General features: G+C 43.6%; 1 protein-coding gene across 1 annotated transcript; it reads right to left on the reverse strand.

The window, feature by feature from the left end:
* Positions 1-1815: 1815 nt before the first annotated feature.
* Positions 1816-15280, reverse strand: KCNV2 (potassium voltage-gated channel modifier subfamily V member 2). Its single transcript, XM_027550792.1, has 2 exons — positions 13862-15280; positions 1816-2097 (listed from the first exon to the last, which is right to left on the reverse strand). The coding sequence occupies exons 1-2, from the start codon at positions 15278-15280 to the stop codon at positions 1816-1818; spliced, it is 1701 nt and encodes a 566-aa protein (XP_027406593.1).
* Between the last annotated feature and the right edge of the window lie 8077 nt (positions 15281-23357).

The raw sequence follows: 23357 nt of genomic DNA on the forward strand, positions 1-23357 counted from the left end.
TTGGACCTCTTGAATCAGACAGTCTGGGGGGTGCCTGGCACACTGAGTGTAACAAATCCTCCACTTGCTGCTGATGCAGTCTGAGAACCAACAGTTTAGACTCTCAGCAAGAGCTTTAGGATCAGACACACCTGGGCCAAAGTTCAGTCCCACCGTCTACTGCTTGTGTGAACTTGGCCTCATTACTTAACCTCTCTGAGCCTGTTTCTTCCTGAGTATAAAAGGGAATATAACACTTTATGTGGGGATGGATGAAGGAGTAAGTGGAGTTATATATTCTAAAGTGCAGTCCATAGGGCCTATAAGTGTAAGAAGGCACACAATGCTTACTCTTATTTTTTTAAACTTTAAAAAAATTTTTAATGTTCTGGTCACACCATGTAGTATGTGGGAATCTTAATTCCCTGACCAGGAACGAACCCATGTCCCCTGTATTTGAAGCGTGGAGTCTTAACCACTGGGCCACCAGGGAAATCCCTTTTACTCTTATTTTTATAACACAAGTGGAGGTCTGATCCTGCCCTGAGACAAAATTGATGGTCAGCATGGCAAGCCCCTTGTTACAGAGGAAATTTCTTTTTGTTCCATTCAAAAGTGCCTCTAATGCCCAGGACTTTACTTGCCAATAGTCTTGTGCAGGGAGGAAAGAATTAAAAGGACAAGGGGACAGGGAGAGAAAGAACCTATAGGAATTGGTTTTCTGACCCACAGATTATACCCAGAACAGAGGGCCATGCTCACTTAATTCATTTTGTTCAGTGCTTAGCTCAGAACAGTTGTCCAAAGGCAGAGGATTTTTCTGTTTGCTTTTGTCTGTTCATGGAAAGGAGAAGGAAAGAAGGCTCTGAGAGGTGAGGACACGTAGGGGCTCCTGTCAAGGGAGGGGGTTAACCCCCTCAGGCATGTTTCACAAGTCAAGTCTGGGGCGCCCACATTACAGCTAGCCCGGGGTTCTCAACTTTGGCACTGCTGACGTTTTGGGACAGATAATTCTTTGCGATAGGGTTGTCCAGAGCATGTTGAGCAGGAACTCAGGTCTCTACCTACTAGTGCCAGTAGCTCCTCTAATCTTCTATCACAGTGTTGACAGTCAAAAGCATCTCTAGACTTTGCCAACTGTGCTGGGGCAAGGGGTGAGGAGCAGTTGTCAAAATCTCCCTTGAATGAGAATCACCAGTCAAGGATCAACCACACAATACCTGCTCTAACAATTTTAACAGCTACCATGTATTGAGCATTTGTAAGGATCATCTCCAATCCCCATGCTGATATTGTAAGGAAAGCTTTCCTTTTAAAGTGTAATTTAAAGTTGAAACTGAGGCTCTGACAGTCAAAAGTAACTTGTCCCAAATCGAACAGCTGGGAGACCAGGACTTCCGACTGAGGTTGGTCTAACTCCAAAGCTCAGAGAGTTCCTGCTGCAACACTCCCTCTCTCCAGACAATTAGGAATGTTTTTTAATTTCAACCAGGAAATTCAAGTCGGCTCAACTCCAAAAGTATTTACTGAAAAGCCACAAGAAGCTACAAGAGAAATACAAGGAACTGTTGATCCTCTTGAGGAGTTTTCAATATCAGCGTCATTGAGCAGGTCAGACTCTTATACGACATCACTGAAGAATAGCAGAAGGCAGTCAGAGTTTGGGCCAAAATGAACATTTCTAGAGGTAGAACTTTGCGAAGTGAATGCCTTTTGTGTGTGTCTGCTTCACATGCCCTTTCACTGTCATTCCTATAATAAAAAACAACAAAAAAAGGAAAGTGGAATGAAGCCTTGAAGTTCATGGCTTCAACCAGCCACACGTACTAAGAGATATTAACTATTTAGCCTTGGGGTGGCCTGTGAGTTGCTTCCAGCCAAGCACTCTGCTATCTTCTTTCCGGCTCTTTGCAAGAACTCCACATTTCCCCTCTCCCTCCGTATGGCCGTGTACTCGTAAGCCTTGAGCTTGCTGTAGTAATCAGAGAATTTGTTGTAGAGGATGGATATGGGCATTCCATTGAGGATGATTCCAAAAGCAATGCAGAGGAAGGCAAAAAGCCTGCCCAGGTGGGTCTCTGGGTACATGTCTCCATAGCCCACAGTGGAGATGCTCACCTGTGAGGGAGGGAAAGTAGAATGGAATTGTTAGCATCGAGAGGGAGAAGTAGGAAAAGAGAGAACCAGGTAGGAAGGTGTCTTCCACCCCCCTGAAGGTGCCTGTGGGTCGTGTAACAGCTCCCCGTGGGGCCAGCTTTCAAAGGTACCAGGAATTTTGCCTGCAAGACTTGTGTCATGGAAAGAACACAAGCTTTGGAGCCGAAAGGCTTGGGTTTAAATCCTGACCGTCATGTATACATTTTCTTACAATACAGAGGAGGTAATACCTTTAAAGGTTGTTTGAAGGTCACAGAGGAACATGCACATGAAGTTCCCAGCGTACAACAGGCTCAAGGAAGGTAGGCCTCTGCCTCCTTCATCTGGGGCCAAATTTAGAACAGGGCCCCTGGGTTTGCCTACATGGTACATGTACTAGAAAGAGCTTGGGCTTAGAACCAGTCAGACCTGGGTTCAAGTCCCCACTCTGACCCTTCCCAGCTGAGAGACCTTGGGCAAAGCATTCAGAATTTCTAAGCCTTGGTTCTTGCATCTAAAACAGGAAGATAGAAGGTATGGTAGCGATAAACAACGGAATAGTACTCAACCGTAGAAAGGAATGAAATTGAGTGATGTGTAGTGATGTGGATGAACCTAGAGCCTGTTATACAGACTGAAGTAAGTCAGAAAGAAAGACAAATATCGTATTATATATTAACACATATATGTGGAATCTAGAAAAATGGTACAGCAGAAATAAAGACAGAGACATAGAGAACAAACATATGGACACCAAGGTGGGAAGGGAGGAGGTGGGAGGAGTTGGGGTTGACATATATGCACTCCTGTTATAAAATGGAGAACTAATGAGAACCTGCTGAGCAGCACAGGGAACTCAGTGCTCCGCGGTGACCTAGAAGGCTGGGGCGGGGGATGGGTGCGAGGGGCGCTCGAGAGGGCGGGAGTATATGCATACTTACCACTGAGTCACGGAGTTGTACAGCAGAAACCAGCACAACATTATAAAGCAATTATACTCCAATTAAATAAATTTTAAAAATAAAACAGGAGGCTAATAACTAAGTCTCAGGGTTCTCATGAAGGCTACATTAAAAAAATGATTATATGTATATATATGGCTGAGTCCCTTCACTGTTCACCTGAAATTACCACAACATTGCTAATTGACTACACCCCAACACGGGCTTCCCTGGTAGCTCAAATGGTAAAGAATCGGCCTTCAGTGTGGGAGACCCAGGTTCCCTCTCTGGGTCAGGAAGATCCTCTGCAGAAGGGCATGGCTACCCACTCCAGCTTTCTTGCCTGGAGAATTCCATGGACAGAGGAACCTGGTGGGCTACAGTCCATGGGGTTGCCAAGAGTTGGGCCTGACTGAATGACTAACACTTTACTTCATACCCTAATACAAAATAAAAACTATAAAGTTCAGGGAAAAAAAGATTATAAAGTGCTTCATACTATCAGGCACACAAAATACATTAAAATCAGCCTCCTCTGTTGTCCTCCTCTCATCCTTAAAATAGGGGCAACTTTCATACTTCTCATACAGCATATTAAAAAGTAGAGACATTACTTTGTCAACAAAGGTCCGTCTAGTCAAGGCTATGGTTTTTCCAGTGGTCATGTATGGATATGAGAGTTGGCCTATAAAGAAAGCTGAGCACCGAAGAATTGATGCTTTTGAACTGTGGTGTTGGAGAAGACTCTTGAGAGTCCCTTGGACTGCAAGGAGACCCAACCAGTCCATTCTAAAGGAGATCAGTCCTGGGTGTTCATTGGTAGGACTGATGTTGAAGCTGAAACTCCAATACTGTGGCCACCTGATGCAAAGAGCTGACTCATTGGAAAAGACCCTGATGCTGGGAAAGATTGAAGGCAGGAGAAGAAGGGACGACAGAGGATGAGATGATTAGATGGCATCACTGACTCAGTGGACATGGGTTTGGGTAAACACCAGGAGTTGGTGATGGACAGGGAGGCCTGGCGTGCTGCGGTTCATGGGGTCACAAAGAGTCAGACACGACTGAGTGACTGAACTGAACTCATACTTCTCAGAGCTGTTAGGTAGTTCGAATGAGATATTTTATCTTTAAGGTGGTTTAATTGCCAGTGTCTGGAGAAACACGCTCATTATTCTTCGAAGGGACTTTTCTAAGACATCATCGACCACAAATATGTTCACCCTGCATGAAATCCTTCCTATCACACTTGTTACTGCTTTAAATTCCACTAATTAGAGATTTATTTAGGTTAACAAGCTTCTGTTTTAAAATGCAGATACCCACGGGACTAGTTATCAGTCAATGTAGCCAGAGAAAGCCCAGGAAAATCTCTCGGGGCCTGTTTTTTATGCCTCATATACTAAGACTCCTGTTAGTCCCCAGACTCTTGGCAGAATTACTAGAAGTCTTTTAGGCAGGGCTGTTGATTACAGTTGAAAACAGTGTGGGTTGCACAACTCCAGGGGGCAGTGTCAGCTTCATCGATTTGTGTTGCACAGTTTTCCAGCATACGGTTATAAATGTACAGATCTGATCACCCTGTGGGTCTGTACAGAGACAGCCTCTAGCTTAGAAATGTAAACCTTTTTGTTTCGATGACGTAAGGGTCAGTTTGAACTTAAAGTGTGATTGATGAGTTAGAATGAAATGGACAAGTAGGCCAGCTGGGCAAATCTGGTGGCCCTGATAAGAACCAGAGCTTCATGCAGCCCATCAAAGAGGGAGGATGCAACTCCTCTTGGGACAGGTGACACGCCACCTCTCACTACTCCATCTCCAGAGAGAGACCTGCAGATGGTGTGTGTGTGTTGGAGGGGCTGGGGGTGGAGTGTGGGGATGCTCCTCCCCCAGTGGGAAAATTCAAGCCTGCATTTGAGAGAGGCAGGAGGGCACAGACTAGGTTAGGAAGCAGGTGTGGCCCTAGGCCACAGCTGTGGGGCTGGGATAAGTGGCCTGAATGCTCTCTACCTCAGTTGCTACTTTTGAAATGTGGAGAAGAGTCATAGTGTGTACCTCTGAGGGTTGTTAGGGAATTAAAGGAGTGGCTGCTGCTGCTGTTGCTAAGTCACTTCAGTTGTGTCTGACTCTTTGCGATCCCATGGACTGTAGCCTGCCACGATCCTCCGTCCATGGAATTTTCCAGACAAGAATACTGGAGTGGGTTGCCATTCCTTTCTCCAGGGGATCTTCCCCACTCAGGGATTGAACCCGCATCTCTTACATCTCCTGCACTGGCAGACAGGTTCTTTACCACTAGCGCCACCTGAAGGAGTGTCTGGCACTGGTATATAAGGGATAATGTTAGTTGTGCTCATTAGTCCAACAGACTGGGGAAGAGACTCATGCTGAATGCTGTTAGGGGAGACTGGATGGAACACCATGTCTCCAGTACAGAGTCTCCTTTTCCTACCTTCTGGTTAAAGGGTGATGAGAGACAGTGATAAAATAAGATCATGGGCTAATCTTAAAAAAGAAAAGAAAAGAAAAGTTTGCACTGTGTGTGTATGTGTGTGTGTGTTTCTTGTCATTGGCCACGCAGAACGTAAAAGAACCTGAGTAGTTAGGGAGTTTGGGATGGATATGTACACACTGCTATACTTAAAATGGATAACCAGCAAGGCCCTACAGCACAGCACATGGTACTCTGCTCAGTGTTATGTGGCAGCCTGAGGGGCGGGGAGAATGGATGCATGGATATCTATGGCTGAGTCCCTCTGCTGTGCACCTGGGGCGATCACAGCATTGTTAATCAGCTGCAAGCCAATATATAAGAAAAAGTTAAAAACTGCATCAGCTCTCTATCCAGGTGTGCAAACAGCTTCCATATGTCACTAGCCCCGTTACTCATACCTCTCTGTGAGTATTTAGTCAGTCAACTTAGCTGGAGTCTGGATGAAAGGGTGAGTGACAGGAAGGGGTAGTTCAGATCAGGAAACACCCACAAAAGGCCAAAGCAGAGACTTTGGTCTAAACCAGCCCCTCAAGGATCCAGGACTGGGAGGGTGGGGGTGGGTTGGAAACATGAGGATACACAGAAAGGAAGATCACTGAGACAAAGTGCCTGATTTAAACCTTTGCTCAGTCCCCATAGTTGGCTTTGATTCTCTCCCAACCCCAGCTTCTTTCTTTTTTAATTTTTCTTGGCTGAACTTTGAGCGAAAAGTCAGAAGCAAAGAGAATTGGCTGAAGAAAGATTAAATATTTGATGTGCATAATATGGTCTAAATATTTTTGTATGTCTTGGATCTCTATTTTTAGACAAGAGATCTCTTCTGCTAGGAGACTGTATGACTGATTCTGAAGAGTTCGTTCCAAATGCAGAGCTAATTTATGCACTGCCTGTCTGGGGGATAATCTGATTTAACTGGTGATCTGGTTCTTGCTTCTTGGCTCCAGAGGAACCCAGGATTCCTTGGCTTATGGAAACTTCTTCTCCACATTCCACAGGCCAAACCATTTCTCCCTGAGAGAACATTAAAAATGGAAGGTTCCAGAATGACTCCAGTGACCTCACAGAGCGAGTTCTCTCATTAGCAGGATTTGGGTTTGGACATGTGACCGAAATTTCCACCATCCATCTTAATATCCTGAAAATATTGGCTGGCTCAGCCATCTACCAGTCTGTTGAAAATTTACATATTTTTCCCAGTTCTTGGGTTCCCAAAGCCAGAAGGTAGCCTTTCCCCAGCAGCTCACCCACTGGTCAGCAAATCCTGACCTGCTAAATGTTACAAGGAGGACAAGCATCCAATTTGTCTCTGAAACTTTAGAATAACTGTACTTGAATTTCTCCTTCAGCAAGGAATGTTTAGTTCCTTCATAGTGAGCTCGTCATAAATTACATCTTGTGTTCAGTCGCTCAGTTGTGGCTGACTCTTTGTGACCCCGTGGACTATAGCCCACCAGGCTCCTCTGTCTATGGAATTTTCCAGGGAAGGTTACTGGAATGGGTTGCCATTTTCTACTCCAAGATTATGTCTTAGCACCTAGTAATCCCTACATCCAGGAATAATGATTTCAAGGAACAAAACTGATTTCCCAAAGAATTAATTCCTCTTCTTAATTCCCAAAGAATTTGAGGTAGTAAAAACCAACATTTTCTGGCTCAGATTATCACATACTTCATGTTGTCCTTTAATGAATTTAGCTTCAAAGACTATACTTAGCCTACCCATGTGGCTGTGGCTACTACAAATATTTTAGGAATTCCTTCTTGGGATTATAATCTATACAGAGAATTCAGTGGTATGATCTTGAAACAAGTGTTTTTATCCACCTTGAGGATTAACCTTCGGGCTGGTCTTAAAGTCAAGGGTCTTAACTATTTAAAAACATTAAATCCAGCCTCATAAAGGGAAAGATGTAACCCCACTATGAAGAAGTAAGTGGACATGTCATAGATGTTGTGACATGTGCTCAGTGGAACAATTCCTCAGTGGAATTCAAAAAATGTTTTGATCAGTGGAAGCCCTGTTAGAATGAGGTCATGGGTAATCTCCTAGAAGAGCACAACCAGTCTCCTGTGTGAAAGTTCTGAGATGTACATGAATTGTACTATCGGGGGAGGCTGTCCAGAAGCTAAGGCCAGTTTGGACTTTGTCCCTAGAAAGGCATACAAGAATGATGATGCCGTCACATTCTCAGCTTACTTGGCACTTCTCCCTATCCTCTACAATTCTATCATGTCCCACTAGAGTTATATTGGCCAACAGGGAGAGCTTACAGAGCTAAAAGGGGACCACCTCAAAATCAGGAGTCCACCAGACCAAAAGCCACAGAAGTGCCTAAGAGCCTTTGCCCAGTTGATGGCTCCTGTGCTATTTCTGAAGGATCCAGGAGAACTTCAATGCCTTCTGTGCCGAACCTTTACTCCTTATTTCTCGGCTCCAAGCCCCATTCCCTTCTGTGCACTTTTCTGTAATTCAGCAACTGGAAGGATGCAAACCACATTTTCCAGGTTCCCTTGCCTGCTGTCTCGTGGTCAGGTTCTGCCAATGAGAGACACTGTTGGGAGACTAGAAGATAGAATGAGGAAGTGAGGGCCTCTCTTGCTGCATCTGGTTTCTGTCATCAACCCTCAACAATGACAGAGAGCCACAGCTCAGGCCTCTTTTAGCACACCCAGCACCAGCCTCGTGGTGCCATCTTGGGTGTCCTGATGTCAGGACACAACCATAGCTGTTCCTGCTCTGTACTCCTAGGTTCCAGTAACTCTGCTGCTGCTGCTAAGCCGCTTCAGTCGTGTCCAACTCTGTGTGACCCCATAGACGGCAGCCCACCAGGCTCCCCCATCCCTGGGATTCTCCAGGCAAGAACACTGGAGTGGGTTGCCATTTCCTTCTCCAATGCATGGAAGTGAAAAGTGAAAGTGAAGTCGCTCAGTCGTGCCCGACTCAGCGACCCCATGGACTGCAGCCTACCAGGCTCCTCCATCCATGGAATTTTCCAGGCAAGAGTACTGGAGTGGGGTGCCATTGCCAGTAACTCTACCCTCTCCTATTTGCTCGCCTAATTCCAGGGCCAACATTGTTTCCTATACTCACCAATCTTTAGGTTATCTCACTTTCCCCCTTTTGCTCTTCTAGCCTATGTATCAGTCTCCCTGTATCAAATGTCCTCTGTTTAAAATACCCTGGTTTTGTTTCTGTTTTCCTGATTCACCTTTCAAATGGGCCTTCTCCAAGCAAGCAGGTGATAAGAATAAAATGAATCTCAGTGATCCTGTAAGAGCCACCTATTTGCAAGGAAATGATAACAGACTTGAGGAAAACAGAAACAAGAACAGAGTCTGTGGGCCACAATTATGTGAAGCCTCAGCCAGAGATAAATTTTCTTTTTTAAGAGATTTTGTTAGTTTTTAAAGACATGAGTTCATGATATAATTTCCTATCTGGTTTCTGCAGCTTTGACTTGCTCTGCCAAGCTCAGAAGGAAACGATCTGTTCAACCATCCCGTTGTTGCTTTTCTCCTCAGAAACACAGCCGCAACGGAGGCCGATGCTTACAGCTTGATCACAGAGCTAACTGTGCTTGTTAGGCTGCGCCATGCATTCCCCACACCCAGGCAACCCAGGGAGCCTCCACACAGCTGGAGCTCCTCCGAGCTTAGGCCTGTTTATCTGCATGCTCAGAAGCTCTCCCAGGATCGAACAGCTGACCCTCTTGTGCATCTTATAGTCTCTCTCTTTTCCCTAGGAGAGAAGGAATCACTTCTGTTTTATTTTCCCCCAAATGAATCTGGAAGCAGAAATAATTGTTTCCATGTGATAAAGACTATCAACTAGTCAGATATGGTAGCTTCTATTTACTGTGGATAGCATACAGGCTAGTACTTTACATATGTTTCCTATTACATTATGCTTACAAATAACCTACATTTGACAGACGAGCAGGGACTGTCTTCTAATGCATGAGCATCTCCAGACATGAGTGTCCATGAGGGATTTGTTCTGCAGCTGTAGGAGAATTCACAATAATGAAAATTGCCATGCTTCTCTTAAAAACCCTGAGTTGAATTACTAAGGAAAGTTGCAGGATCCTTGGCATAGAGACAGAGGAGATTATTAAAAACAAGTCAGATGCTGGGTTGTCCGAGAGCACTAAAAGCACATGGAAGGAGGGATTAGAGAACGCGTTCCTAATGTGGGTGAGTATACCACAAAGGCTACAGCACTGCAGTGGGGCAAGGAAATATCCATACTAGTTTTCTTTGCTTCATCTTTACGTTTTCAATGTGGGAGTGTATGTTTTCTGAACTATATAATATATTTGAGAGGTAACATCTTAATGCAGTAGGTTGATTATATTACAAGACTCTATGTCTTCCTGTAAACAGGTTCTTTGCCATACAACTTTGTGGTGCTTTCCTATGGGGAGTGGGCTAATTTGCTCTGCCCTTTGACTCTGAGTTTGGCCTTGTGACTTACTTTGGCCAATGCGTTGAGCATGTGACAAGAACAAAAGCTTATCAGAGTTTGCATGATTGGGCTTGCACACTCTCTCTTGCCCTTTGCCACAGCCATGGATACATGCCACCTGGATGAGGAAAGACCTAGTCGCCCTCTTCATCCCATATGTCAGCCAGGTGACCATCAGACTGGGACATGAGTGGCTGACATCAGTCCAAATGACAAAAATCTTGGGGTTGAAACCAGCCCGAGTTGCTGACTTGAAAACTCATAAGCCAAAAAGATGCTTGACATTTTAAGCCACAAAATTTTGGGGTGGTTTGTAATGCATCATTATCACAGCAATAAATAGCTTATAACTTATGAATAACTACACATTTATCATGGGTGTATGCTCAAAATTTTTTAAATTATGAGATGTATGATCTCATAATCATACATTAGGATTCTACTTCTCAGATTCTCACGTCTGCTCAGTCATGCCTATTTAGATGAGCTTCTCACCATTCAAGCTCTTTTTTTCTTTTAGTATATGTACACACTGTTATATTTATGTATGTATTTACTTTTGGCTGTGCTGGATCTTCGTTGCTGCGTGAGGGCTTTCTCTAGTTGCGGAGAGCGGGGGCTCCTTTCTAGTTGCAGTGCGTGGGCTCCTCACTGCAGTGACTTCTCTTGTGGGAGAGCACAGGCTCTAGCTCATGGGCTTCAATAGTTGCGGCACCTTGCTGATTCTAGGGCCCGTGGGCTCAGTAGTCAGAGCTTGCTCACCACTCAAGTTTTAATAAATGTCATCTTTTCCAGGAAGGCTTCTCTGACTATTCCACTATTATATCAAAGGTAGATTCTACCACCCAGATCACTCTCTATCCTATAAAAACCCACTAACCTCTGAAATGATTTATTATCTCTTTCCATTAGGCTGCAAACTCCATGAGGGAAAGAATTTCACTTCCTACCCCTTCCCCCCGCCCGCAATCACTCAGTATCCCTAGAGTTTAGAATACTCCTTGGCACACTAAGTGCTCAAAAAAAAAAAAACCTTGCTCAGTGAATGAAAATGGATTTTTGAGGGTTACATGAAGATTTGGTCTTAATCTTATGTATCGTTTTACTTTGCATCTTCTTTTTGCTTTATTGCAAATAAGGGCCCTTAGTATACAATATGCAATGTCATCAGAAATATATAGATGAATTGGGTTAATAATATATTGGTCCTGAGGAATCTTCAAGGGGAGTTTTTCCCATTGTTTTCATAGGTTAGTTCAGAAACAAATACAGGTAATCAGTCTTTTGTCTAATTCATAATGATTTTTTACTAGTATAACTAATTTTTAGAGAACAAAATGGATGAATGCCAGTGGTAAAGGTTAAGGTTGGTTAATGGTAGGTTGACATGTGCAAATTCTGGCCTATGAAAACCATGTCTTATAGAGAGAAAAAAAAAGAAAAATCACACTGGTAAAAGTAATAATTGGTAAACTTTGTTATAGATAGAAACTGAATGATAATTCAATTTTTATTGTCAAATCTATAGAAAATACCAACTTTGAAATGATTTTAGTTAATATAAAAAGGAGGATAAGTTGAAAATTTTTAAGTATTATACATCAAACAGATCAAGACATTAAAGGAGATTATTAGGCATTCACTTCAGGAAATTTTTTAAAGAGGAAAACTCATTAGCAACAGACTTCTCATCAGAAATTTTATATTAATATACAAAAGGTAAAAAAAAAAACCTTTTGTGTATTAAAAATACAATATCAAAGAGTCCACTAGGTCCAGCTTACATACGCTAGCCTTCTAAGATATTTGGCTGAATGAAAACTTGACTTTCTACAACTTGGTTTTATGTCATCAGCCTGTGGATGTTCTCTTTTCCCTCCTTGCTTTACTCATCACTAACATCAATGTTGTTTGCTAATGCATGTGTTTGGCTAATGCATTGGCCAAAACTTATAAACAATATTTTATAAATAAAAAATAAATTTATTCATCCAATAAATGGGATAAATCCATTATTTATCCAATAATGGATAAATCATGCTCCATTTGTTCCATCTGTACACATGGTTATCTACTATGGGGATGACCTTTCATCATTTGGAATATGATCAGAGGAGCAGCATTTGGCTCAAATGCTTATTTGGAAGAGCCGGACGTCATCCTGTCACCAAGGAAAGCTCACAAATCCTGTTGTACACGTGAGTGCTCTGCTTTCCAGGGAAGTGAGACTCATTGAATTGTAGAGCTCTATACCCTTTTCTCTTGGAGATGAGAAGACTGAGGCGAGGGAGAAAGGGGGCGAGGTTTCACAGGTAATGAAAGGGTCACACATTATGCAGGGTCACAGTTAATTATTAGCAGATCAGTGACTGGAACCTAAACCTCAATTTTCCATCCTACTATGCTACACTATTAGTAGGAGCCCTGAGTAGATTCACAGAACTTTACACCAGACTGTGCGTTATATCATATCCAATAATAATGTCAAAAGTATCTATTTTGTAACACAGCAAAAACTGGTTATATTTGCTTAATGTCTTTAAAGGCATTACAAACAAGCTAATTAAAAAATAAGGAAAGCATACACCTAGTTCTTTCCTATGTGTGTATGTGGCATGTGTGTGTGCTAAATCGCTTCAGTCGTGTCCCACTCTTTGCAACCCTATGGACTATAGCCCACCAGGCTCCTCTGTCCATTGAATTCCCCAGGCAAGAATACCGGAGTGTGTTGCCATGTTCATCTCTAGGAGATCTTCCTGACCCAGGGATGGAACCTGCATCTCCTACATTATAGGTGGATTATTTACCACTGAGCCACCAAGAAAGCCCCTTCCTATGAATATATGTCAGTTCATTCATTGACTTAAGACCCAATCAACATTTCCAGGAATTCAGGGATTTTCCTAAGGATTTAGTCTAGTACATGAGAAACAGATATTTGAGTAAGTGGCATAAATTATTATAAAAGACAAACACCAAATAGAATGATGACAAAAATAACTCATGCACTAACTTCAAATTAAGCAAGGAATGCAGAAAAACTCAAGCTTGAGAAAGGCAGTGCTGGAGTGTGGAAAGGGCATGGGTTTTGCAGTTGGGCAGGCTTGCATTTCAATCCTCACTTTGCTATTATCTGTGTGTCTACACTCAATTTGTCTGCACCTCAATTCCTCTGGCTGTAAAATGGGGCAATAATGCCAGGTCCAGAAATAATTTTTGTGACACCAGAGCAAGTTTCAGTGTTAGATGCTCAGATTCAGCTAGAACTGGTGAAATTTCAGTGAGGGTTGACACTCTTCAGCCAAGTCTTATTTCCTCCCCTGCAGACATCAACAGTTTCCTTCAACACTTGAAGGAAATTTTTCCTCTTAAAAAATAGTGATCCTAGCCACTTCACATGGTTGTGATGCTGAAATAAGCATTATAAACCACTCAGGACAACAGGTGTTCAATAAGTGACAGATAACACAAGTGATGATGATGAAGTTCCTCAGGCTTCATCAGTGAACAATCACTGTTCCTTAAAATCAGCCTCTCAGGGGTATTAAAACTAAATCTAGCTTTGGAGATTCCTAGAATCACGTCAGGACCACGTCCAGCTTCTTGGACTTCGTCTTTCTTCCTGGACTATGTCTTTTGAGCCTTTTAACACCTAACCTATTTTGCTGCTGTTGCTTTATATTTTCTGGTTGAGGACAGTGAGAACGAGAAAGCAATGACCATTAAACAAGGCAGGGGAAAGATGATGGAACAAAGCAAGGAGGGCAGCATCACTCAGGAAGGAGAGCAGCAGCTTCTGCCAAGTTGGGGAAGGGGGAGGGAAAGCTCACGGGCCATGGTACTCACCGCGGCCCACCACCAGGCGTGTGGGATACTGGTGAAGTTAGTGCCCTGCACGTCGTGCTCCACGGAGTAGACTGCGGCAGCGAAGGTGAGGATGCCCATGGTGATGAAGAGCATCAGGCAGCCCACTTGCTGGTAGCACTGGCGCAGCGTGAAGCCAAAGGCGCGCAGACCTGTGGAGTGGCGCGCCAGCTTGAGGATGCGGAAGATGCGAAGGAGGCGCATGACGCGCAGTACCTGGCCCACCTTGCCCACGCGGCCCATCGTCTCAAGGTCATGCTCCCGCGGCGAGCCCTTGACGTGCAGCTGGTCCTCGCTGGTGAAGCACTCAAGCAGCAGCTGCAGGTAGAGTGGCAGGATGGCCACCAGGTCCACCAGGTTGAGGGCGCTGCGCGCAAAGCGCCGCAGGTCGGGCGTGGAGGCCAGGCGCAGCAGGAACTCAAGCGTGAAGAAGGCCATGCACAGTGTCTCCACATGCTCCAGAAAGGGCCGCGGGTTGCCGCCGCCCTCGCCGCGCTCCGGCTGCTGCTGCATCTCTTCCACCGTGTTGAGTGCCAGCGCCACGACGGAGATGAGCACGAAGAGGCTGGAGGCCACCCCAATGGCCTTGGCGGCCACGGATGAGAAGGGCTTCTCCATGAGGTTCCAGAGGCGGCGCCGCTGCGCCCCATAGAAGCGCATGTCCTGGAAGAGCTCCTCCGCCTCCTCTGCCTGCGCCTGGGCACGCAGCTCGCGCTGGATCTTGAGTTGCTCGCTCAGGTCGTCGCGCCGCTCCTCGAAGCAGATGCGGCAGCAACGCGGCGTGTACTTGAGACGCACGCCCCAGTAGCCCAGCTCCTCCAGGAAGCTGCGCGGGCACAGCTCGTCACGCACCAGCAGTACCCCGGACGAGTAGAAGTTGTAGATGAGCTGGAATACCTCAGGGTCGCGGTCGAAGAAGTATTCATCCGTTTGCACCTCGTAATCGTCGCACAAGCCCAGCTGGCGGCTGCGGCTGGTGGACGTGGCCAGGCGGCCCAGGCGCGTCTTGGGGTAACAGGCCAGCTCTGTGTAGTCCAGGTGGTAGCTGTGGCCGCCCACGTTCACGTTCAGCGTGGTGGACACGAGTGGAGTGTCGGCACCGCCGCCTTCCGCTCGCTCAGTAGTGGCGGCGGCCTCCCCTGGCTGTCGGTCCTCCTCCTCGGCCGGCTCGTCCTTCCACAGCTCCTCCTCCTCTTCCCCATCCTCATCCTCCTCTATGTAGTAGTTATAGTTGCCCTCGATCCACGGTGGGATGCTGGCCTGGGAACCTGAGCGGCCCCCCACAGAGCAGATGCTCCTGCGGTGGGATTGACTCCCCACCTCCTGGGCCGCGTCTTCACCCTCTGTAGTACTCCAGGACCTCTGGCCCCAGGACCGTCTCCTCTCAGTCTGTTTCAGCATAGCTGGAGGAATGGGAGCCCTGGCTTTGCCCTCCTGGCCGTGGTCGGGTCCCTAGCCTGCTCACTGCCCCTAGGAGTTGGTCATGTGCCCTCTACTGTCTCAGAGAGAAAGGCCTGGACCAGCAGACCTGGGGTCCCCAGCATTGCCCTGAGAACTGGCCTTCCTCAGGCTCTGGACAGCCCAGTCCAGCCTGTCTGTTCTGGGCACATATGCCAACAGCTGTTGACTGCTTTAATCTTGCTGGTAGGGAAGAAGCAAGTGTTAGAAGGGATTTAAAGACTCTTAGTTTCCACCCCACCCTCTCTGTGACGCAGAGGATGATTATGTGGCCTTAAATCTGTAGATAAGCAGAAGGTGGCAGAGTTGATTGCTAATAAAAGTGTCTGCCAACCGTGCCCTTAGGAAGCGAGCAGTGTCAGTGTGCTGAGATGGCATCAACTGAATTTGCTATAGAATGTAGAAGCCTGTGTCTTGACACTTTACTGTTGAAGTTGCAGCCTCTGTCCTAGGTAAACCCACCATGAACAGGGACAGAAATGACAATAGAATGCTTAAAAAGTGGACCTCCTGACAAGTGTTTCCTCTCAGCATTTACCTTTTGTTTAGATCATCAGTTCAGTTCAGTCGCTCAGTCATGTCCGACTCTTTGCGACCCCACGAACCACAGCACACCAGACCTCCCTGTCCATCACCAACTCCTGGAGTCCACCCAAACCCATGTCCACTAAGTCAGTGATGCCATCCAACCATCTCATCCTCTGTTGTTCCCTTCTCCTCCTGCCCTCAATCTTTCCTAGCATGAAGGTCTTTTCCAACGAGTCAGCTCTTTGCATCAGGTGGCCAAAATATTGGAGTTTCAGCTTTAACATCAGTCCTTCCAATGAACACCCAGGACTGATCTCCTGTAGGATGGACTGGTTGGATCTCCTTATAGTCCAAGGGACTCTCAAGAGTCTTCTCCAACACCACAGTTCAAAAGCATCAATTCTTCAGTGCTCAGCTTTCCTTATAGTCCAACTCTCACATCCATACATGACCACTGGAAAAATCATAGCCCTGACTAGATGGACCTTTGTTGACAAAGTAATGTCTCTGCTTTTTAATACGCTGTCTAGGTTGGTCATAACTTTCCTTCCAAGGATAAGCATCTTTTAATTTCATGGCTGCAGTCACCCTCTGCAGTGATTTTGGAGCCCAAAAATAAAGTCATCCACTGTTTCCACTGTTTCCCTATCTATTTCCCATGAAGTGATGGGACCAGATGCCATGATCTTCATTTTCTGAATGTTGAGCTTTAAGCCAACTTTTTCACTCTCCTCTTTCACTTTCATCAAGAGGCTCTTTATGGAAGATCTCAAATGATCTCCTTCCCATCCAGTCACATGATCACACTTTTTTCCCCCTACATGTATTCCTCCTGCAGCACTGCTCTAAAGTCTAGTCTGATCTTTGAGTCCCTCTCAGCTTTTCTCTCTCTCTTTGTGTCTCTCTGTTTTTTTCTTTTTTTCTGTCTCTGACTCTCCCTCCCTTCTTTTAAAGAATAAGGACATTTTGTAAGGTAGAATGTTCTTAAGGTCTTGCAGCCCTGCCCAGCTGTATCAAGTAACGAGACTTCCTTCCATGAAAAAGTCTTCATCACTCTTCAAGACCTCACTTAAGAAAAAAATTCTCCTGCTCTGTGTAAGACAGTGTGCTAGATGCTGGAGATAGAAACTTGATAGAGACAGAGTTGCAGCCCTCAAGTTGTTCTTGGTTTGTAGGTGATACAAATACATATACAAGCACAACAAATAAGTGAGTGAAAAATACAGGGGTAGCAGAGAAGAGGAAGGGATTAGTTTCAAGCAAGAATTTGTTGCTGAATTCAATTTATTAATATTTTGAATAGCTAATATATGTTCCTGACAAAATATTTGAAAGGTGCAAAGATGCATTTCAGTAGAAAATTTCTTTCTCCCCCAACTCGAACTTCTAGCTATTATTGAGTATACCTCTGAGGTTTTGATTACCCTTCCAGAAATATTCTAAACGTATACAAGCAAAACCCTGTCTCCATCTATATCATCTGAATAGCTCTTTATTATTAACACAAATTATAGTAGGCGATTCACTTTGCTTCCCTCGTGGCTCAGCTGATAAAGAATCTGCCTGCAATGCGGGAGACCTGGGTTGGGAAGATCCCCTGAAAAAGGGAAAGTATACCCACTCCAGTATTCTGGCCTGGAGAATTCCATGAACTATATAGTCCATGGGGTCGCAAAGAGTAGGACATGACTGAGCGACTTCCACTTTCACTTTGCGATTTTCCAATTAACCATATATCTTAGAGGTGTTTTCATATCTGAACATGAATATCTGCCTCATCTTGAAGGTAGCCACTTAGTAGTTTGATAGTAACAGATTTCAGGTTGTTTTCTATCTTGGTTCTTATAAACAATGATACAGCTAATAACCTAGTACCCACACTATTTTACCTGTGTTAGGATGTATGCAAGATAGATTGTTAGATGTGGAGCTGTTACCTCAAAGACCATATATTTGTAATTTTGATTGATGGTGTCAGATTTCCTTTATGAAAGCTTTACTAATTGACAGCTCATCAGTGTATGAAAGTGTATTATCACACTCCTTTTGCTCTGCCATTTTATAGATGAAAGATGATGCATGAGTTAATTTTACTTTATATTTCTCTTATTGTGAATACAACTGAGCATCTTTTCATGTGATTAAGAGCTGCTGTATCTTTCTCTATTTTTCACTGAGTTTTTGGTATTTTCTTACTGATTCATTGGAGAGCTTTCTATATTATGAAAATAGACCTATTGCCTGGGATATGAATTACAAATACTTTTCCTGTTATCCTTTGGTGAAATTCTTTTCCATGTAAGATATTTATTTTATGACTTCTCGGTGTTATGTCATATTAAAATGTCTTTGCCTCTCTGCCATTCTTAAAAAATTTACTTGTTACAGTTTCATTTTTCATGCAAGGATTTGATCCATCAGGAATTAATTTTGATGTTGACAGTGAAGTAGAGACCCAGCTTTATTTTCTGGGATTTTATCTGGATGTTCAAATGCATTAATTGAATAATCTTATCTTTTCCTTGTGGATTTGTTGTGTTATTTTTATCATGTAGTTCAGTTCTAACTGTGCTTCAGAGGTGTTGGGACAGGTAACAGTTGCTACAAGGTTTGCACTCGATAGATTAACATCGGCAGATGGTGTTCAGCTTCCAACAGGGCTTAGACTTACAAGCTTCCAATAAAGCCTCAGAGGTCAGGCCTGGCCTCTTGAGTTGCTTAGTGAATTTCCAAGGTTCTCCAGCATACAATATTGATGCTTTTTCTCTTCTTTAGGCTGTACCATTACAAGAGTTTCCATGTGGTGCTAAAAGTCATCTTTTTCCTTCAGAATGAATTATGCTTTTATAAAAAGTGACAGCATCTCTGTTTTTATATTTTGTTTCCTCTATTGCAATCATGTGCTACTTTTGACCTAAAACTTGAACACTCTCTTGAATTTTTGCATTTAAAAGTTATAGAATTAGTAATGTTTGTAAGGCATCTCAGAGTCAAGCCACAAACAGCACAGCCACGTGGTAGATTGAGGAGTGTTGCCTTAATGGAGCACACTTGGGTGACCAATACTCTCACGTGTGTATTGGTGTGAATGTGTGACTTGGATTTTCTCTGATATGTATGTATGCAAGTACAGTGGTAGATGAGCGTCTAAATATGGAGGCACTTCTTAACAAAGAGAACTATCCAGCCAGAGGATGGATTTGTTCTGGAAGCAGTCAGCTCCTCCTCCCTGGATGCATGTCAGCATCTGTAGGGTGTGCAGCAGAGGGAGACCCGAGCGGGTGGAAAGATGGGCTGGCTAATCTTCCAGCCCCCTTCTGCCTTGAGATTCCTAAGATTTTAAGTCTTTGATTGATGTTCCATTTGTCTAGAATTTTCCACTGCCCTTCTCCTCTCTACGTCCTTGGTCTTCAAAAATCAGCTCAAATTTCACCTTCTCAGAGACCATTCTCTCACATCCCTCTGTTTTCTCAGAATGGGTGAGCTGCCTCTTCTCAGTGTTCTCATTTAAGATAACACATACCACTAGCTTACAATATGAAGCACTTCTTTTCATGAAAAGTCATTTTCCCATTATAAAAGTCATGTAAGTGCATTAAAGAAAAATTTAAAAATAGAAAATAGAATGCTAATATATTTAACAGAATACTAATATACATTAATAGCCAGCATGCTGAGACACTTTATTATGATAATGTTTACAACAATCTGTCACATAGGTTCTATAATTATTCCTATTTTGCAGATGAGTAAACTGAAGCACAGAGAAGTTATGTGACTTACCAAGGCTACACAGATAGGAAATGGTGGGGCTGGACTCTGCCCCAGACTAAGTAAACATCATGCTATAAAATAGCATGTACATGGAAATCATCTGTAATCTCACTATCAAAAGACTACCATGCTTGCTTTGACAGCATACATACTAAAAAAAAAAAGACTATCACTATCAATCTTTTACCTTGTCTCCTTCATTTGATTATGCTGCTGTGCTATGCTTAGTCACTCAGTCATGTGTGACTTTTTGTGACCCCATGGACTGTAGCCCACCAGGCTGTTCTGTCCTTGGGGATTCTCTAGGCAAGAGTACTGGAGTGGGTTACCATGCCCTCCTCTAGGGGATCTTCCTAACCCAGGGATTGAACCCAGGTCTCCCACATTGCAGGCAGATTCTTTCACTGTCTGAACCACCAGGGAAGCCCAAGAATACTGGAGTGGGTAGCTATTCCTTCTCCAGGGAACTTCCTGACCCAGGAATCAAACTGGGGTCTCCTGCATTGCAGGTGGATTCTTTACCAGCTGAGCTACCATATATATATTTGATATATATATATAGCACAATCGTGGTCAGATATAAAATTATGTTTTTTCTGCCTTTTTCATTTGGCATTTTAACATAAGTATTTTCAGTATTTAAAAAAAGCACTGTAAGCATTATTTTAAATGGCTAAAAAATATTCCATATTGTGGGTGTGCTCTCCATAACATAGCCAAGTATCTTTTACTTTACTGAAATAGATATTTTTTAATATTCTACTATTTTAACGAATGATGTGGTAAAAGTATATCTATTTAAAAGGTTATTGGTTTGTTTATGTTGGTATTCTAGGTTATTACTTAGGGTAGTTTTGCCAGATGTTTTAGGCCATTCTCTCTTCATTTTGAGCCTTCCTGTGGGCCATTCCCACTGTTTCTTCCATTTCAATTCAGTTCAGTTCAGTTGCTCAGTCGTGTCTGACTCTTTGCGACCCCATGAGTCACAGCATGCCAGGCCTCCCTGTCCATTGCCAACTCCCGGATTCACTCAGACTCACGTCCATCGAGTCAGTGATGCCATCCAACCATCTCATCCTCTGTCGTCCCCTTCTCCTCCTGCCCCCAATCCCTCCCAGCATCAGAGTCTTTTCCAATGAGTCAACTCTTCGCATGAGGTGGCCAAAGTACTGGATTTTCAGCTTTAGCATCATTCCTTCCAAAGAAATCCCAGGGCTGATCTCCTTCAGAATGGACTGGTTGGATCTCCTTGCAGTCCAAGGGACTCTCAAGAGTCTTCTCCGACACCACAGTTCAAAAGCATCAAGTCTTCGGTGCTCAGCTTTCTTCACAGTCCAACTCTCACATCCATACATGACCACAGGAAAAACCATAGCCTTGACTAGACAAACCTTTGTTGGCAAAGTAATGTCTCTGCTTTTGAATATGCTATCTAGGTTGGTCATAACTTTCCTTCCAAGGAGTAAGCGTCTTTTAATTTCATGGCTGCAGTCACCATCTGCAGTGATTTGTTAGATATATATACACACACACATATTGAAAAGCTATTCAAGATCTCTGTCTTAGTCCTCACAAATGCATGTGAATCTAGGATTATCTCAAAAGGAAGTGTTAAAAAATATCTATTACTCTATATTACATGGCCCCAAGCCCTAGTTTGAAGGGAAAGAAAACTAGTAAGCTCTGAGACCCAGTGGCTGGGAACCTTTACTGGGAATCCCATTTCCCTGGTAACAGATTGACAGGCAGCATGGTACAATTGGAAGAGTGTTGGGATTCAAGCAGACTTGAGTTTACATTGTGGTTTCTAAGTTTTGGGCAAATTTCTTAACACCTTTTTGTCTCAGTTTTCTCCCCTGTAAAATAGGTTGCTGGAGGATTTCCTGTGAATATAAAAAGAGAAAGTTGTTAGTTCCTCAGTTGTGTCCAGATCTTTGCGATCCCATGGATTGTAGCCCGCCAGACTCCTCTGTTCACGTGATTCTCTAGGCAAGAATACTGGAGTGAGTTGCTGCTCCCTTCTCCAGGGGATGTTTCCAACCCAGGCATCCAACCTGGGTCTCCTGAATTGAAGGCAGATTCTTTACCATTTGAGCCTAAAAAGAGAATGCCCCTCTATTTTCAATTGGCCTGCCTCTGCCCAAATCAAGGCCTAATATACTTGTCAAAAGAGAGTTGTCTCTCCCTCATCCAGCCACTTCCTACTCCAACTCTTGATTATATACTTATAACACACAAATATATTCAATTTTAGCACCTGTAGAGTTTCTCAGCCTAGAAATAATGGTTATATTCGCAACTCACCATTACAATGAATTCTTTATGTGAAGGCAGTGCTGACTAATAGAACTTTCTCTGTTGTTAGAAATAATCTTATGACTTAAAACATGACTATAAACAGGAACAGAATTTTAAATTTTATTTAATTTAAATGATCACAAGTGACTAGTGGCTACCATGTTGGGCAGTGTTAAGATACTATCTGTGTCTGAATCAAGCTCTTTTAAATTTGTAGAGCTGCAAAGAACAATGAAGACACTAACCTCATGGTTGTAGGAGTTTGACCTCATAAACTGGCCTACCACTTCCCAGCCTGAAAGGGAATGATACAGAGGAAAAGTAATTTTGAGAGGAATGAATGGAGCCAGGGGATGGGGTGGAGAAGTGTGAGTAGGTAGAGGGCAGGCTTGAGTGTGGGGACATGACAGAAGGGATTCAGATGGCTTGGGATGAGAGTAGTATTCAAAGGGAGAAACTGAGGCAAATGGAAAGAACAACAAGCTAGCCGAATACATTTTAGCAAATTCATGCAGACTTAGTCCTAAAAGGCAGAGAGAGAAAAGGCAAGAAGTTTAGGATTTAGTTGGAAAGCTTTTTTTCTTGAAGATCTTTGAGGTCCCTGCCAGAATATGACTAAGACTGTAATTGTTCAGTAGAAAGTTGAGGTGAAGATACGGATAATTAGTACCTGAGCCCAAACTAAGAAATTAAAAAAAACAATCTCCCCAACTTATAAAAAAGAAAAAAAAAAGTTTTTATTTATTAAGGTCTCTGCTAAGCCTGACAACTTTCTTCCAATAGTTGAACAATTGAGATTTTGCTGACCTCCTCCTCTTTAACTTTACCTGTCTTGTCAAAGGTGAATAGTGGAATGAATGAGAACAGTTGTTGATTGCAAAGGGTCTTAGTCAGTTGACTTTCTTCCTACCCAAATTAAAGTTGTCTGTGAGTTTGGAGAAAGAAAGAATGAGTGATGGGGAGAAGAGAAGACGGTAACTAAACTTTCTTTTTGTCAATGTCTTGTAATCAGACTTAAATCTGGAGGGTACACCCCACTTTCCCAGAGCATATCTGTCCTCTTTAATTTTTCTTTTAAAGAGAAGCAGCAGTTCAGAGATGTGGATTTTCTACCTGGTGTTACTCAGTGATTGGCCAGGAGACCTGGATCTGGACTCTGGGACTCATCTATCTGCCACTCTGGGTGGCGTCCTCTCCTTTGTAATTCAGCGGCAGGTCATGCAGCCCCTAGCAATGTCTCTCACTCAGAAAAACCTCGCTTTGATATCTGAAGTCCGTTTATTGCTTCTACTAAACATACATAGACAGTCCTTCAACGTGGTTCTTTTTGTTCTTTTTGCTCCAGCTGATCCAGTAGATCTTGACATCTGTTATGCTATTTTGGAAGTGGATGCAACCAGTTCATCGTAAAATATGAGCA

This window comes from Bos indicus x Bos taurus, chromosome 8, assembly GCF_003369695.1.
Source record: "Bos indicus x Bos taurus breed Angus x Brahman F1 hybrid chromosome 8, Bos_hybrid_MaternalHap_v2.0, whole genome shotgun sequence".
In the NCBI taxonomy this organism is placed as follows: domain Eukaryota; kingdom Metazoa; phylum Chordata; class Mammalia; order Artiodactyla; family Bovidae; genus Bos; species Bos indicus x Bos taurus.